This window comes from Neltuma alba, unplaced genomic scaffold (assembly GCF_004799145.2).
Source record: "Neltuma alba isolate B1F8T4 unplaced genomic scaffold, ASM479914v2 tig00013730_pilon, whole genome shotgun sequence".
Lineage (NCBI taxonomy): Eukaryota > Viridiplantae > Streptophyta > Magnoliopsida > Fabales > Fabaceae > Neltuma > Neltuma alba.
The window spans coordinates 48,476-66,312 of NW_021637878.1; the positions used below are offsets into that span (position 1 = coordinate 48,476).

Sequence of the window (17,837 nt, forward strand, 5' to 3'; positions counted from 1 at the left end):
TGAGTCAATTGAATACTTTAGTTGTAATACTGTTTGCAAGTCATCTCAAGATGGCAATGGATTTGAGGGCGAATACAATTAATAGTTCTGGATGGCCATTGCACAAGTTATGTTTGAAGGTTAATGCACATGTCATGTTGCTAAGAAACTTTGACCAAGGACTAGGCTCTATATTAGTTACCTTAGAAAATCTGTCATTGAGGCCATAACATTGAATGAATTGAAGCCTAATAATAAGGTTTTAATTCATGGGATGGACATAAATCTTTCTGACAGTCAGTTGCCATTGCAGATGAAAAGAAGATAATTCTCCATGTCTCTTTCATTTGCGATGACTGTAAATAAAAATCAGGGATAATCATTACGTTGTGAGGGATTGTACTTGTGTAAGCCAGTTTTTACCCATGAGTAATTATACGTTGCTCTTTCGAAGGTGAGAAGCAGAGATAAATTGAAGATTATGTTACCTAATTGTGAGTCAGTAAAGTCATCTCAAACCATAAATATTATGTATAGGAAGGTTTTTCAAAATTTGTAAGGAGGTATATGATTATATGATTTTTTACAGTGTAACGTATTTGTACGGGACTTATGTGTGAAATCTATCATTCATGGTTAGATACATGGTTTGGTACACCACATTAAAGATGGTGCTGCGCCGGGATTTCTTGCCAGCTGCAGAGAAAAAAGTAGAATCATGCATGGATGTGTGCTGATGACATTAATTTTTATTTGTTTTGAAAGTCCGCATTGGGACGTGTTTGGCGGAAAGAATATGGAAATAGGGAAAGCAAAAAGAGCTCCTCTGGCATGCTAAAATGGAAGCACAGTCTCGTCATATATCATCTACGTTGCTACTGCGCGGATAGGGCCATGCTAAATACTTCCATTGTCTTGCCTTGAAAGGTTAAAAAGCGAAAGTAGGAATGATAGGAGATGATGGCATGATGGAAGAAATTGGGTTAATGATAAGTAGAATTATGAGTTTGCCAACTTGGTTGTTGTCTTTCTTGGATTCATTCATTATCCTTTTATCTTTCTCCTGCATGTCCGGTGTCAGTCCGCAAAAGACAACTCCTGAGCCTGTACTTGTCTATCGCTCGCTGCACCAACATCTATCATCTATCGTTGAGCTCGTTTATGACCTGCACTAGTTATTATTATTAGTTACTCCGCCACTCTAGACAAACCTTCTGTTACCAAAATAAAACTAACACTGCTTCTGGATCTAGACTTGTGCTCTTCAATATACAGCTTAGTTGTAATTTAGAGGTGATTCTAAATATAATATCTTAATTCGTTTTATTTTTTACATTTATTATTTTTATAAACTAATTTACCTAATTTATATATGGTATATAATCTTAATTTACTTAAAAAATTGAAAAGGGGGTAAAAGACTTTTGATTAATTTTTAGGTTAAGATGCATTTAGTACTTCAAAATTTTTTTCAGGTGTGCGCAGCACTTAAAAATATTTTCTTGGTGGATCCAGTATTGATGCAAAAAAAAAAAATACTTCAAGGTATTATTAGATGCACCTAAAAAATACTTTAGGATGCTGAATATTGTACAAAATATTTCAAGATATTGGATGTATCTTAACCCTTAATTTTTCTTACTCTTTTATTCTATATCTTCTTCTTATCAAAATTTTATAATCGTATTTATCTAATTTTTTTTAAGTCGAGCTCATTAAAAAAAAAATTTCTCCTCCTTTTCATTTACCTCACGCCAAATGTATAGGGTTGAACTCTAACACCCCGCTCGGCAAGACTATCCATGAATAAGTGAATACATACAACAGGGAGGTGTTCACAGAATACTCATATGGGGGTGGGAGGACCCATATATTACTCTCCCTTGTCTCTATTTGTCGTGTTAAATCTACACTATCTACCTCTTATAACCGAAGGCAGTAGTTATATCTTGAGATTTAGAACATGATAGTGTATATGAGTAAATAAAACGGATGAACTATATAGTTTTGCTAGTGTATGTTGCCAAGGCATCCACCGACACCCTATTAATTTCTACAACGTAACAGCAACCACCCGCCTCAACCTAATTAATGACGGCACATGCGGAGATTGTTGTGTTGGAATAATTTTAATATTATTATGAGTCGATTAGCATTAAACCATATGCATTACATTAATCACCGCAATTGCAGCTATTTGGAATTTCACTGAATTCGAATATTGAGTCCAATGTCATAATAAAGTACTCCCTCCACCTCTTTATTATAAAATCTTTTTAACTAAATTGTGCTGTTTAAGAAAACAGTTAATATTGGTTAAAAGTAATACTCCTCCGGTCCTAATTATAAGACCCAATTGACTTATTTGAGGAGATTAAGGAAGTAAGTTAAGTTGGTTATTTATAATAAATAAGTGTTGTCATTCCTAAAATATCCTTGCTAATTAAGTATATTGGCTAAAACTATCATTATTAGAAAGATTATCTTAGAAAAAAATGCATAAATATAAGAGAGAAAATGGATTGGGTCTTATAATTAGGACCAAATAAAAAGTCAAATTGGGTCTTATAATAAGGACCGGAGGAGTAATATATAGTAGATACAATTTTTTTTTTCAAATATACCCTTATATATAAATGGGTAAATGTGAGAGAGTAATAGTGAGATAAATGAAGAAAGAAAACATATTAAATGTATTAAATTAGGAGTAAAATAGGTAATAATGTATTAAATGTTTAGACAAACTCAAAGAGGATTTTATAAAAAGAGATAGACCCATTTAAAAAATTGGATCTTATAATAAGAGATAGAGGGAGTATAGGGTTAAAGTGCATTCAGCACTTCAAAATATTTCTCGAATGTATCTAACACTTTAAAGTATTTTATGGTGCATTCAGTACCTTAAAATATTTTTTTAGGCGCGTCCAGCATTGCGAAATATTTTTTAATATATTCAGCACCTCAAAATATTTTTTTAAGACGTGTCTAGTACCCAAAAATATTATTTGGTGTATCCAATGTAAAGACAAAAAAAAAAAAAAACATTAGAATGTTGAACGCAGGTACTGTCTTGACCTAAAGTATAAACCATGCGATTAAAGCGTAGTTTTGACTGCCCAGGAGCCCTTTGGGAATAACCCTGCTGAAGATGATGGAGAGCAATGCCCGCTTGGGTTTGGGACAATGTTACGAATAGCGGCAGATTGGGCCCTCAACTCCTCATCATAGGTCTTGCAAGGCAGCGTCTGGGGATTTTGGGTTCTGCCATGCGGGTGCAATGCACGACAGAGCCCAAAACACCGTTTGGCACAAAAGCGAAACATTAGCTCCAGCTCTGGGGCATTCCGAGAATTGAACTCGGGACCTCTCGCACCCTAAGCGAGAATCATACCACTAGACCAAATGCCCGTTTTGATGGGCTTGCTTCTAGAAATTTTATATACACAAGATAAATGAAACTAAATCCCTCCTCCCCATTAAGCAGAAATGGGCCTTTCTGCGACGAGGTTTCATTCGGCATCGGCAGCGTGCGGCAATGGCAAGAGCGGCTCTCCTCCAGTTGCTCCGATCGCAGGCGACGCGCTCCACTTCCAGTTTCCTCCCTTCAGGTTTCTCTCTTCGCCCTCTCCCTTACCGGTCCATTTGTGTGTTTTGTGAATGACCTACAACATAATGTAAATTTGCGTTCCCATTTTCATCAGTGTTATGGGGAATGGGAATATGCTTAAACGTTTGAAATCCCTAGTTTTCTGCCTGGAAAAGATACGGACATCGCTCTGTATCGCCGTTTTCGAGTTCTCTTTATGGACTCTTATTCTCTAAGACAGATAAGAGCAAGTTTACAAACTAACCTAAGGCGGCTTAAACTTAGTCCTTCTGGTTAAATACTGGGAAATTCAGCATTTACTAGTGAACTGCATTGAATACCCGCCACGATGGATTTTCTTATTAGTCTAGATAAGCATTATAATCTAGCCTCCATAACATACTGCTTGAATTTGTGATGAAAGAAGCTCTATAGCTAGGTACGAGATTTTGATGGTAGCGACAGATAGCAATTGTTCCAACCGCTGGTAAAACCTTATAATGAAAATTGTAATGCGAGAGTTTTAGATTATAGAGCTTCTTTTACTTTGGGTCTGACGGAGTTCAATGTGCATTAGGAGTTAAATTTATAATCCGCTATTTTCACTGATTCGTCTGAAACAATGTGCCGAGCATCATGTTCTTCCACTGGGGAATATAATTTTTAATCATTCTTGGTAATTGACGTGAAGACGGAACTCTACCAAGGCCTACTAATTCTAGTTATGGATTCCGCAGCACAAAAAGGCGAAAAAAAAAAAAAATTGCCAGATTGTATGTGGCAACTACTTTCGGAAAATCCAGGTTTGAAACCCATGTGGTTGTCTTTTGGTCACCAAATAATATTGCTAGATTTCTCCTTTGCTGCGGAATTTGTTCTGAGGTATGTTATGTGTGTAATATGCCACAGATTTACATCTAAAGTTTAGTACCTCAGTTATTCGAAGATGTCTAATCTATATAAGTAAAAAAATGATAGGTTCTGTCAACTCTTTCTTATTTATTTATTCATTTATTTATTGGTTGCACTGCATATCTAGATTTAATAGTTCCCTGCATGTGATAGCCCACTTTCTATACCTTTTATATCATGCATCATATGTTTGGAGAAGTTAGTCTTAAATCTTGGTTCTTTTTGTCTGGTACCTTGAACTGCATCTAATTTAGTGTAGTTCGATTAGTCATGGATTTTAAATTTATGTATGTACAAGTCTTTTTCTGGAATATTGTCTCTGTAAGTTCACAGTATAATTATTGGAATTTGGAAATTAATGATATGATTTTTTATTTTATGTTGTACGTTTGCCTCCATGCGTCAGCCTATCATCGTTCAAGCTCCTGGACATGCAGACGTGTCATCAGCGCCAATCCTGCATCCGAATTTTCCATGCAGCTTGCTGCTGTCCAAAGGAGATGGGCATCCCAATCAGTGACGACAGAGGAAGACGACAAGATTAGCATTGGACCTCGTGGTAGAGGAGGACAATCCGGTGAACATGACAAGGAAAATGGAGTTGTTTATTACGGTCCTATCTCATCCACCATAAAAAAAGTTAAACTGTTGTCTCTCTCAACTTGCTGCCTCTCAGTATCTCTGGGTCCTGTCATAACCTTCATGACATCCCCTGATATGAATGTCATCTTGAAGGGTGCAGTAGCATCATCCGTAATATTCCTCAGTGCTTCTACAACGGCTGCACTTCACTGGTTTGTTAGCCCTTACATCCACAAACTCAGGTGGCAGCCTGGTTCAGATAGCTTTGAGGTGGAGATGATGTCATGGCTGGCAACTTATGTGCCCAAGACGATTAAGTTTGCCGACATTCGTCTACCCAACACCCAGAGACCTTTTGTAACATTTAAGGCTAATGGGAACTATTACTTTGTTGACGCAGATCATTGCCATAATAAGGCGCTTTTGGCAAGATTGACACCTCAAAAAGTACCTCAGGAGTCAGCTTTCAAAAACTTGTGATTTGAAACACACTGATATAAACTCTCAGAAAGTTTGCTATTAAGGATGATAATGATATCCCTGGGTCAATATCCATCGGTGGATTAAGTTTCTGTCCCAGTATTTTTGTTTCGATAAAATAACATGTTTGAGATTTGATTTGTATGGAACTCACTTGGAGTGGCATTTTGCAACATCATATGCTCTAGTATTTTGATGCAACTGGAGCATTACTTTTATTTTACGGTTTTTTTTATGTTGTTCAAATTAGTGCTTATTCTTTGTGTGATTCTACACCTTAGAATCTGGAGGCACTTTCTGTTTTAATGTTGCTGTGCTGCTGCTATGGTGCCCTGGTCATGATTGTTGTTGGTAGTATTGGGGAATTCATGTATGAAGTATATTGTGTTTCTATTAGGTCATAAGTTAGCATGAACGACTTAATCTATGCCTATTATCTTCTTGCCTTCTTGGGTTGGAACATCCGATGGCAACAAATTTATAACATTCTCCATACGAAGTTTATAATTGGTTAATTCAATAGTGGAAAGGTAAATTCTCTTCAACTGTTCATTTATTTATATGCTATGAATGAATGAAGAGTTGTAGAAGAGTTGATATAGAAGAGATGAAAAAACTAGTCGGGGCACCATAGTTGTTTTGCAGTGCTCACCGTCTGTCAAATATGAGGTTGGTATGCAAGCCTAGGGTCTTGAATGAGGCAGCCTGAGAGATCAGGAGGATGACGCTTTTGATGATTATCAAATATCAATGATGCCATTTTAGGAGTTATCATGATAAAGTATTTGCTTGAAGTGAGGGTAAATTTCTTTAAAATTATTATTTAATCATAATTTATGAAATATGATCATAAATATTTTTGGAGTGTGCACAAAAATGTATGTTTCCCCACATTGTGGTGTCCGACTATTAGAAAATTATGGGTGAACCGCTCAATTGTGCTTTAGAATGGCATGTAAATTTGCAAACCATATGACTTCTCATTTGAAGAAAACTATGACCAACTGCTTATAGAATCACGGGTAATTTACGAGCAGTGCTTCCCAAAACTAAATGACGTCTACAGATGCATTCAACACCTAATAGCTCATGATTGTAATTTGTTTTTTTATATTGAAGTTATTAATAATTTGACAAAAAAGTTAAAATTGGTAATTTTAACTGTTAAGATGAATAAGAGAATGATTATTTTATTATTTTTTAAATAAGGTTATTGTTTCTATTTATCTATTACTTTAGAAGTTTAAGACAACATTAGTTGCTATTTCTTTCATGTGAAATTGATTTTAGTATTGCTACTGCCCAAACTATAAATAATTCTTCTAACGCGATTTTTGTCTTATCCACAATATTCAAATAATTTCTTCATTTAAAATTGACAAGATAATAAATGAACCATATAATCAATAGCAATAGTAATTATTACTAATTGTAAATTTATCTATTAATTGTCACCATCATATTTAGAGACAAGGAATGATAGCATATATTGAATCACTAAGCTGTGGCAGTGAAGAAGAAACCGTAACCGCAGCATTTGCGGAGATGAACTTTTCACGCAGGATTCCTCATGACATCAGCGACATCAAAACCCAGGGTTAAATATAAAAACTAAATTAGTTTGAAAAGCACCACCAGCGCGAGCGGCCGAACGCAGAACGGAAGCAAACATTTACCCCCCAAAATCACGAAATAGGACAGAAATATAATATAATGCCAACACTTGAACAGACTAGCCCGCGGCGTCCATACAAAAATGATAGTTCAATCAAAGACACTTGACATTGCGGCGGCTGAATGTAAACGCCAAAACAAAACCAAGAAACAGACTCAACCTCGCCACCGTCGATCAAGAACCCAGTTCTGGGAACAAAGGTTGCAAGACGAGGGTGGAAAATTCAAACAACAAACAATACACCATACACTTTGACTCTGGAAAGGTGTATTACCTACAAGAAACCAGCGTTCACTGTAACCAAAATCACACACTTCCTTTGGTAAAGAAACCCGGACAATTCATTTGCCCTTCTTCTGTGCAGCCTTGGTGATCTTGGCCGATGTAGCATCTTTCTTCTCCACGCTCTTGATGACTCCCACAGCCACAGTTTGACGCATGTCCCTCACAGCAAATCGACCAAGGGGAGGATACGCAGAGAAAGTTTCAACGACCATAGGCTTGGTGGGAATCATCTTCACGAAACCAGCATCACCATTCTTCAAAAACTTAGGCTCCTTCTCAAGCTCCTTACCAGATCGCCTATCAATCTTGGTCAAAATTTCAGCAAACTTGACAGCAATGTGGGAAGTGTGGCAATCAAGCACTGGGGCATAGCCATTCCCAATCTGACCAGGGTGGTTCATTATGATAACTTGAGATGTGAAGTTCGCAGCCTCCTTGGCAGGGTCATCCTTAGAATTTGAGGCAACATATCCACGCTTGAGATCCTTAACTGCAACATTCTTAACATTGAATCCCACATTGTCACCGGGAAGTGCCTCCTGGAGAGACTCATGGTGCATCTCCACAGACTTAACTTCAGTTGTCAGTCCACTAGGACCAAAAGTCACAACCATACCAGGCTTCAGGATACCAGTCTCAACACGTCCCACTGGGACAGTGCCTATTCCTCCAATCTTGTAGACATCCTGAAGGGGCAATCGAAGAGGCTTGTCTGAAGGTCTCTTTGGCTCCTGGATCTGATCAAGAGCTTCCAGTAGGGTTGGACCCTTGTACCAATCGAGGTTGGTCGACCTCTCAATCATGTTGTCACCCTCAAAGCCAGATATGGGAACAAACGGAATTTTGTCTGGGTTGTAACCAACCTTCTTCAAGTATGAAGACACTTCCTTAACAATTTCATCATACCTGGCCTTGGAGTACTTGGGAGTAGTAGCATCCATCTGTCATGAAGATTATAAGGCAATAGAGCAATTAATAGTTAATTCAAGTATCAAGAAACTCGACTTCACTGAAGTGAGAGTGCATAGATCTATGAGGCTTAAACACAAACCTTGTTGCAGCAACAGATCATTTGCTTGACACCAAGGGTGAAAGCAAGGAGAGCATGCTCACGGGTCTGTCCATCCTTCGAAATACCAGCTTCAAAACCACCAGTTGTAGAATCAATGATAAGAACAGCACAATCAGCTTGGGATGTCCCAGTAATCATGTTTTTGATGAAATCTCTGTGCCCTGGAGCATCAATGACCGTGCAGTAGTACTTAGTGGTCTCGAATTTCCACAAAGCAATATCAATTGTAATTCCTCGTTCCCTCTCGGCCTTAAGCTTATCAAGAACCCACGCATACTTGAATGATCTCTTGTTCATCTCAGCAGCTTCTTTCTCAAATCTCTCAATAACACGCTTGTCAATACCACCAAGCTTGTAGATTAGGTGGCCAGTGGTGGTTGATTTCCCAGAGTCGACATGGCCAATGACCACAATGTTGATGTGACTCTTTTCCTTACCCATTGCAGCTTAAACTAGAATCAACTGCCAAAATAAAAAATGAAATCACAAATTACCCACAACATATTTCAAATACACGGATCAATGTAAAATACCAATCCATATTCAGCTTACATAATCAAATACATATGATTAGCATAAGACACACAAGAAAACAATATTGCATTAGATTACGTAATCAAAGTAAAAGGAAAGGCGAATCAGAAGGGCCACACATAGTCTAGCAGGGGGAAGAAAATTCCTTCGGCCCAATGAATATTTTAAACATAGTCAATCGAACGATTAGTTCAAAATGGCATCGAGACATGCATTGATCCTCCTCGATAAGGAGATCAATTCATTGACCGAAGCAATAGTCCAGAAGGTCACAAAACCTCTTACCACGACAATATGAAAAAGACGTGGGCCCAAAAGTTGAATCAATAAGAGCTAAACACTGCCAGCAGAGTTGAAACTACCAAAGAAGGATGAAAAATCAGGAAAACAATAATCGCACACGAATATGAACATAAATTTTAAATGGACAGCACGTGATGAAAAAGGATATTTATTGAATGAAGATAATATAGAAATAAGATTCCTGAAAAACCATCCAAGATTCTCAATGTCTAAAGATAGAAGCGAAAGGCAAGGCAGAAAGGCGAAGGCAGAGAAAATGAACCTATGAAAAAATCCAACAGCAGCGCTAAAACCCTAGCCGCAGGGGAGAATGATAAGAGCCCAGTGCAGTGAAGCGGAAAGGGCAGGGTATGAGGATGATCTTTGTGGTAGGGACAATTTCATTAAAAGACCCATGTAACAGCATAATTTTTATTCAGGACCAAATAATTCTGAAACTTCACTGCAGGTTTTTTAGAGTCCAACTAAAATTAAATTGAGAAGCAAAGTGTCCAGATTGCCCTTAATATTTGAAAAAGAAAATAAAATGATCTGATAGGGTTTTATTCTCAATCTCTCAAAATAGAAACCAAATTTCCTCTACCGCATAAAAATTGGTTTATGTTCTCTATGCTCTGTTCTCTCAGCATTCTCAATTTACTTTTTCTCGTCTCTAATAAAGTGTACAGTCATATTTGTTAGCATTCTCTCATGTTTAATGAGAGGTTTCACCCGTTATCGCTACTGAGAGCCTTCGCCATTTTCGCTGCTCTGGTAAGTAGAGCCTTCACCGTCGCCACTGTTCTAGTAAGGAGAGCCTTCGTCATCATTCCTGCAAGTCTTGAACGAGAGGCTTCGCAGTCGCAAATTATTCACAAGTGGAATTCCTAAATTTGTAATAACAATACATAAATTCACAACAGGAACACATCCATTTATAAGTGGGTTAATTTAATTGGAAAAGTTCATGATAATTTATAATATAGGAGCAACTATTTATACATGGAATTTGCGAATTTACAACAAACATAAATTAACAACAGAAATACGTCTATTTGCAAGTAAATTAATTTAATTGAAAAGTTTTTGATAATTTACAAGTGTGGGAGAAATTATTCACAACTAAAATTTGAGAATTTGCAACAAAAATGCATAAATTAATAATAAAATATGTCCATTTTCAAGTAAGTTAATTTAATGGGAAAAGTTTTTGATAACTTTCAAGTGTGGGAGGAATTATTCAAGGAATTTGAGAATTTGGAATTATTCATAATTAAACTTGAGAATTTGCAACAAGAGAAGGAATACATAAATTAATTTGCAATACAAATAACAATACAAATATGTCCATTTGTAAGTGGGCTAATTTAATTGGAAAAGTTAACTATTTGAGAGGGACTATTCACAATTGGAATTTGCATATTTGCAATGAGGGTACGTACATTTACAACAAAAATACGTCAATTTGCAAGTTGTATAATTTAATTGAAAAAGTTGAACATGATAATTAACAAGCCTGGAAGAGACTATTCTCAACAGGAATTTGTAAATTTGTAACAAGGTATGTAGATTAACAACAGAAACACGTCCATTTGCAAATGTGTCCATATATTTATATATTTGCCATCCAATTTCACTACAGTACTTGAGATAACTTATCACCAAGTACCATCATGAAAGTTTTTACCATTATTCATGGCATTACATAAAGTGAATTCCAACCCACCCAAAAAACCTAAATGAGTTGTCATAGGTGGTTCCCTAACCATTCCCAAAATACATTTGGGATTCATATATATAATATATATATAAAAGTTGTATACGAAACTAGAAAAGACTATGTCCACCAATAAAGACACGTAGTGTTTGGATTCCTGTAAGTCTTTCTAGTATGACCAGCTTCGTCATATCTTAAGCAATGATACACTCTCTTTTATTGGAATTGAGATTCAATCCTCTGAGTTCTAGGCCTTCCAAAATGACAAGTAGTCAATAGTGGTTGCAAGAAGATAGGAGATGTGTACCCATCATATCGAAGAGAATCTGGCCTAGAAAAGTCGTGTGTTTCAATTGGAATCACAAGTTTGCCAAAAAAAATTTCTTGAGTTAAGAATAAAAAGTAATCCTCAACATATGCAACTATAATAGCTCCAACCTCAACGAATTGAGTTGTTACTATAGCACAACAATAAGACCATGGATAATTTTGCACACATAGAACATTAAAAACTCAAAGTGAACCATAACTTTAGTTGTTACACCAGTAAGCATAAATTTCCTACAATCAACTTGTAAATGCACTAATATTTGTTGTAAATGGTCTAACTTCGATTGTTACACCAACAAACACGAATTTACTACCATTATTTCGTACATATACTAATTGTTATTATAAAATTGCCTAACTTCACTTGTTATACTAGTAAACATGAAATTGCTACGATTAACTTATAAATATAACTAATTCTTGGTGTAAATTTTCTAACTTCACTCGTTACCCGAGTAAATATACTTGTTATTTTCCTTTACTTCAATTTTTAATACTAGAGACATGTACCAGCAAGACTCATAAAAACTAGAAATTACAAAACAGAGTATACTACAAAAAACACAAAAAGACATTGGCAATAGCATAGCAATTACTATAATTGCCAACAAATATCAATAACCAATTGAAAATTGAAAGTACCCATTAGTTCTTTGAAATTAGTACAATAGAAACACTACCAACAAAAATGAGAGATGGGACTTTTAGTGAGAGCATGTGAAAAGAATACAAATAGAAAAAGTGCACCTAAGCATAGAGTAGTAAAAAACATTATAGGGAGACGAGATTTGTATCAAGAGAACACGAACAAGCATAGAAAACATGAGAGAATGCTAACAAATATGACTATAACCTTCATCAGAAACGAGAAAATGTGAACTGAGAATGCTGAGAGAACAGAGCATAGAGAACACAAACCAACTTTTATGCGGCAGATGAAATTTGGTTTCTATTATAATAGACTAAGAGTAAAACCCTGTCAGACTATTTTCTTTTTCTTTTTTCCCCCCAAATATTAAAGGTAACCTGGATATTTTGCTTTTTAATTTAATTTCATTTTGCTCCAAAAAACTTGCAATGAAGTTTCAGAATTTTTTGGTCATGAATAGAAATTATGTTGCTACATAGGCCTCCAATAGAAATTATGGTTATTTCTATTGTTCCAAAAATGCCCTCGGCTGTACTTTATAAAACTGACAGCAATATCCAAGCACCTGAGTAAACGAAAACATGCTATAGACAGAAAGGTCCTTCGAATGCCAAAAAGAAAACGGAAAAAGACAACAACTAAAAAAAGGGAGGGGGGATTATTAGTTATTTCTATTGAAGAAGTAATTTCTTGTTGGAATTTTCATATCTGACATTGAGACCAATAGAGATGGATGTATCGAGGCCGTTGTTATTAAAAAAATATACTACTGCCTCTGGTTTTGAATATAATTAAGGGATTTTTAAAGACACGTTTTTGGTTAGAAGAAATGAAAACTAACTTGACGATCATAATGTTTAATTAATTCTTAAATTCATAAATATCCTTAATTATGGTTGCAAGAAATGAAAACTAGCCAATGACATGCGACATGCGCTGAGCTCTTGCTACGTTATTTCTCGCAAAACCCAGCCAGCAAGCACTTCAGCGTTTTCCCCTACCCTTTTCCGTTTCTCCTCCACCTGCTCTTTCCCGCTGCCCATAGCTCCGTCGGCGGCAACAGTGCGGTCGGCGGCATCCTAATCTCTTTCAACCCCGTTTCACTCCCTTCAAGTTTCTGGCCTTTGAACGGAATGCTTTTGCCTTAAAAAAGGATGTAATTTTCACATTATGAATGGGCTGAGCCTGAGGCAGCAGTCAAGTCTTGGCTGAAAAACTCGAGGAAATCGTTGTTGTGGTCGTCCCTGTGATCGGACGGCAATCTGTGTTGGTCTTGTTTGGTGAAATCATCGTCCGACTGTAGACGGGGAGATCACGGAGGGAAAGAGTTTCTCGACTTCTGCTTCAAACGGATCTTGCAGAAGGCTACTTTCTTCATTCCCCGCTTCCGGGCCTCAGCAATATCCCTCCATTTCAGCACCAAATGGGCATGAGTCTATAGGATTGAAATCTACTCCCGGGTGTCTGATATGCACACGAGAAGTATTATTACCTATACATATATATGATTCATTAATGACTTTGTAATTTCGAAAATACCCTCTTAATTAAGAGTTAGTGTTAAATAAAGGGCATTTTTGAAACTTTATATCTCCTAAAAATATTAAGATTTCTAACTATTTTTAATGAGATTTATTGGTCTTCGCAATTTATTCCGAAAACATTTTATAAATTGAAACATATGATACGAGCAGTAATAAAGATGTAAAATAATATAAAATTATATTTTAACATGACATTGGCACTATATATATATATATATATATATATTTTTGTTGTTGTGTACGTTGTGACGACAATACAGGTAAATATGAAATGCATGCTTCATGGCAAAATGTGCTGTGAGGGGGCAGCCATCACTTCGTGCTACTTTATCGGGTTTGGTTTAATGGAAACTCACTGGTTGGCTCCACGTGTTTGAACTATGTCAGCGTTAGGCTTGTAGACATTGGTCAGCCAGCGGAAAAACTTCTGCCTTCAATGCAAAAATTTATATTTCATAATAAATAATGGAATTTACGATGCAGACAGGCTCTTTATCTGATATTCAACACCCGGGGGGGGGGGATTAGTAAAATATTTTATTTGTTCCACTGTAGCAATTATTATTTTATTTCTAAAGATAGTAAATACAATAAGTAATTAAGTAAGGTTCGGTTCTCCTAACCCAACGATTTCTAGTGTAACCGTCGCATTTGGTCCCTTTGAAGGTTTCTTGGCCAAGTTCTGGTCCCTCTCTGTTTTCCCTTCAATATTCACGCCCGGCCATCAACTTCTCGTCTGCACTGGGGCTGAACGCCCAACAATTACCTCGCTTCCCATAACCCCACATCTCGCTTTTCATGCAAAGGTATTATCATATTGTAACTTTAGTATTGTTTAAAACATGCATGCTAGTTATTCGCATATCAGTTTCCAGAATCTAAAGACTTGCCTTTACCAATTTGAGTTTCTGTTCAAATTCGTGTCTAATTTCCTTTTACAGTACCATGCAAGTATGGAATTTGGCTTACATTTGACAGCTAGCCTACCTAGCTAGCTTTGAATTCAACGAAGAAATAGTTATATACGCACCAGGTTTATACAGTATATATGTAAGATCGATCAGGACTTGCTTGCTGCATATACACGAATTACTTTCATAAATATATGAACTGCATCCTGACCATTTGGTGGTGTACGTACATGCACTTAGCGGCACGTAGAATCTTTCAGATTTAATGTGTATTACTTGAAATTAAAATGTCCGTGTCTTATTCCCTCTGTTGAGATTTGTAACTCTTAGCACTTGTTCATCCTTCCCTTGCTGTAACTATTTTCCTTACACAAAGTTTTGTTGTTGTCGTCGTCTTCAAAGATAAATGCTAGGACATGGCTAGAAAATGGGGTTGGTTTTCTACAGTGAAGAAAGTTATCAGTCCTGCTGATTCCAAGAAATATCAGGTTTATTATATTATTTTCTTGTGTGACTGTCCCATATTATCTCTGGCAAGAAAAAGAAGAAAGTAAATTTTACGCTTCTGCTCGGAAATCACAGCAGATTTTAATTCATCACAATTTTTTTTGTCTTTTAAATGAAAATCAGAAAAACCACAATAAGCTGAAGACAACATGGTCTGCCGAACCAGCAGATTTGGAACCACCTCTTTCATCCAAAGAAGAACCAGTATTTGATGTTGCCCCTCCTCTTCCATCTATTGGCACTGGTCAGGAAGAGATCAAGCAAGATTATCCAGTAGATGATGCCCCTACTGCTGTTACAGCGGATGCTGCAACTGCTGATGACGCACAGGCTACTAATGAAGAGGTTAATGTTCATCTAACAAGTCCGCCTCATTACCTGGGGAAGACAAAGGAAGAAATAGCTGCTATCAAAATTCAGACGGCATTTCGAGGGTATCTGGTATGTGGATGTGCCTTCTCAAAAGAGCAGCTTCCTTTCTGTTGATACAATTTGCAGCAATACTAGCTAGCTTGAGTAATATGTATGTGAATGTAACTTTGTCTTGTTTCTGGGGTTTTTAGGCGAGAACAACATTGCATGCATTAAGAGGGCTGATGAGGTTGAGAACATTGATGCAAGGGCACTCTGTGAAACAGCAAGCAGTAGCCTCCTTACGATGCATGCAGACTCTTGCAAAGGTGAAATCTCAGATTTGTGAGAGGAGAATTAGAATGTCTGACGAGAACCAGTCCCTTCAGCGGCAGCTGCAGCGTAAACATGAGAAGGAACTCAACAAGACGCAAATCACTGTAAATTTTCTTCATACTTTCTAGCTTTTTAATGCAGATTCTATATGGTGCAGTGTGTGTTACAGGGAGAATTTTCATTTGATCAGCCTAATAAAATGTGTCCTCTATCGTATCCAGATTCTACTATTGTTGTTTTTGTTGGTGGTGGCAGTGGCTAATGTGATGTAGTGAAGTACATTGTTTGCAGGGTTAAGTTTTGACAATCGATTTATTATTCTCCTTTCGCCCTCAAATTGAACTTCTCAATCACATACAGCACGTAATTAATGTCTAAATCTCCTCACGATAAATATGAGTCGGTGAATTTTTCAGGCCAGGCGTCTGCTTAGTTTGTATATTTAAGGTTCTGTGATTACAACGCTGACATCTTTGGATGACTCGTTCCTTCTGGTATTTTGGGCACGCACGTCCGGTTAATAAGATATCGCTTGTATTCCGCTGTTAAAAGGAGGCTGGGAATGGATCTTGTGTGATGGATACTGCTTTTGATAATTTGGACTAATTGCAGAGGGGAACGCAATAATGCAGATTGGAGAAGAATGGGATGATAGCACGAAATCTAAGGAAGAAATTGAAGCAAGGCTGCTGGACAGAAGAGAAGCAGCTGTGAGAAGGGAGAGGGCTCGGACTTACTCATCCTTACATCAGGTAAAGACTCTAAATTAAATCGTAAATAATGCAGAGATATTGAGTTTGTATGAGTGTGACAGAGCATCATACGAAAGCTAATAATAAGAACTGTGGGAAAACCAGCAAACATGGAAGAAGGCCTCAAAGAGCGGAAACAGGACGTTGATGGGAAGCACGAACCCAGATTGGCGCTGGAGCTGGGGGGAGAGATGGATGGGAGGAGGGGCGTGGGGTGAGATGGAGGTGGCGGCAAGGAGCGGGGTTCAGTGGCTCAAAAACCAAGCCACCATTCAAGTGATATTGAAGAGGGAGAGCCAAGGCGAGGGCAGCACCATCGGAGGCATAGCATTGGGGGATTGGCAGTGAGAGAGGATGAGGAGAGAGTGGCGGGCAGCGCATCAGGGAAGGCCAAGTCCAAGTCTTGTGCTGCACCTTCTTCCAAATTATGTGCCCTCTCTCCCTCTGCTTCCAAGAGGCATTCTTGTCCTCCTCACATCCACACATTCCGCCATAACCACAAGCCACCACTTCACTCACACTCATAACTCATTCCTGGCCAACCGCTCCGTCACCGAATGCTTTCTTCTTCGTTACTTCTCTCCTTCCCTTCATAACTCATGTCCACCTCAACTTATTTGCTATTTCTGGTTCTGTAATTTTCAAGCTCATTCAAATTAATCTTGCTCCCATTTCCCCCATAAGCTAATTTATTTTTTGTGCACCAGCTTTATTTTCTTTTTGAGTGCCTTTATTGCCAACGTGGCTTTTTTTTTTTATGGCCATATTAAGTTTTAATTTGATAACATAGGAAATGATTCTAAAATGTTTACCAAGCAATTTCCAAAAAAGAATCAAACCGTATATATTAACGTGAAAATAAAGATAAGCGATCAATTCCCCCCCCCCCCAGCAACTTTCAATTAAAAAGATACTCACTATTTAAAATTGGTTTATATATGTACATATATCTATATCTATCCTAAAATGAAAACAAAATACACCTAATTATCACACAATAAAAATGTCTTCCTTATACAGAATGTCTCCTTACTCACATTTCAAATATATGCTCTTGTCATTATTGAAAGATAAATATTCAACTTTTCATGATTCAGAATTACATGTATTTTATTGGCCAAAAAAAATACATGTATTTTTATAATTTATTCGATCAACAAGATGTAATTAGTTAAATATTTTCATCCATGGCATGGGAGATATAGCTAACAGGTCAATCTCAAAGCGGAATCAATTTCAGTGCTCATCACCGTGATGCTTATCAATCTCAACCATTCAAATTTAATATAGATAGTCGATATTTAATATTTAATGTTTTTGTTTTTCAAAAAAAAAATTTCTTTTTAATATGTA

At 37.0% G+C, this 17,837-nt stretch overlaps 3 protein-coding genes and 1 non-coding gene across 5 annotated transcripts; 2 read left to right on the forward strand and 2 right to left on the reverse strand.

The window, feature by feature from the left end:
• Positions 1-3,315: 3,315 nt before the first annotated feature.
• TRNAP-AGG (transfer RNA proline (anticodon AGG)) lies at positions 3,316-3,387 on the reverse strand. Its single transcript has one exon. It is a non-coding gene; the product is annotated as a tRNA-Pro (tRNA).
• Positions 3,388-3,413: 26 nt separating this feature from the next.
• LOC114738951 (uncharacterized) lies at positions 3,414-5,762 on the forward strand. The gene is made up of 2 exons (XM_028927015.1): positions 3,414-3,587; positions 4,884-5,762. Exons 1-2 carry the CDS (start codon positions 3,515-3,517, stop codon positions 5,537-5,539), a joined length of 729 nt encoding a protein of 242 aa, XP_028782848.1. The 5' UTR covers positions 3,414-3,514; the 3' UTR covers positions 5,540-5,762.
• A 1,448-nt stretch (positions 5,763-7,210) lies between these two features.
• On the reverse strand, positions 7,211-9,733 carry LOC114738968 (elongation factor 1-alpha). Of its 2 annotated transcripts, none has more exons than XM_028927033.1 (3): positions 9,671-9,733; positions 8,551-9,033; positions 7,211-8,440 (listed from the first exon to the last, which is right to left on the reverse strand). In XM_028927033.1, the coding sequence occupies exons 2-3, from the start codon at positions 9,010-9,012 to the stop codon at positions 7,556-7,558; spliced, it is 1,347 nt and encodes a 448-aa protein (XP_028782866.1). In that variant the 5' UTR covers positions 9,013-9,033; positions 9,671-9,733; the 3' UTR covers positions 7,211-7,555. The 2 variants fall into 2 exon arrangements, with proteins under 2 accessions (XP_028782866.1, XP_028782867.1); XM_028927034.1 differs by lacking the exon at positions 9,671-9,733 and adding an exon at positions 9,391-9,579.
• Positions 9,734-14,954: 5,221 nt separating this feature from the next.
• On the forward strand, positions 14,955-16,832 carry LOC114738954 (protein IQ-DOMAIN 1-like). The gene is made up of 5 exons (XM_028927017.1): positions 14,955-15,026; positions 15,169-15,486; positions 15,609-15,798; positions 16,345-16,484; positions 16,590-16,832. Exons 1-5 carry the CDS (start codon positions 14,955-14,957, stop codon positions 16,830-16,832), a joined length of 963 nt encoding a protein of 320 aa, XP_028782850.1.
• Positions 16,833-17,837: the final 1,005 nt, after the last annotated feature.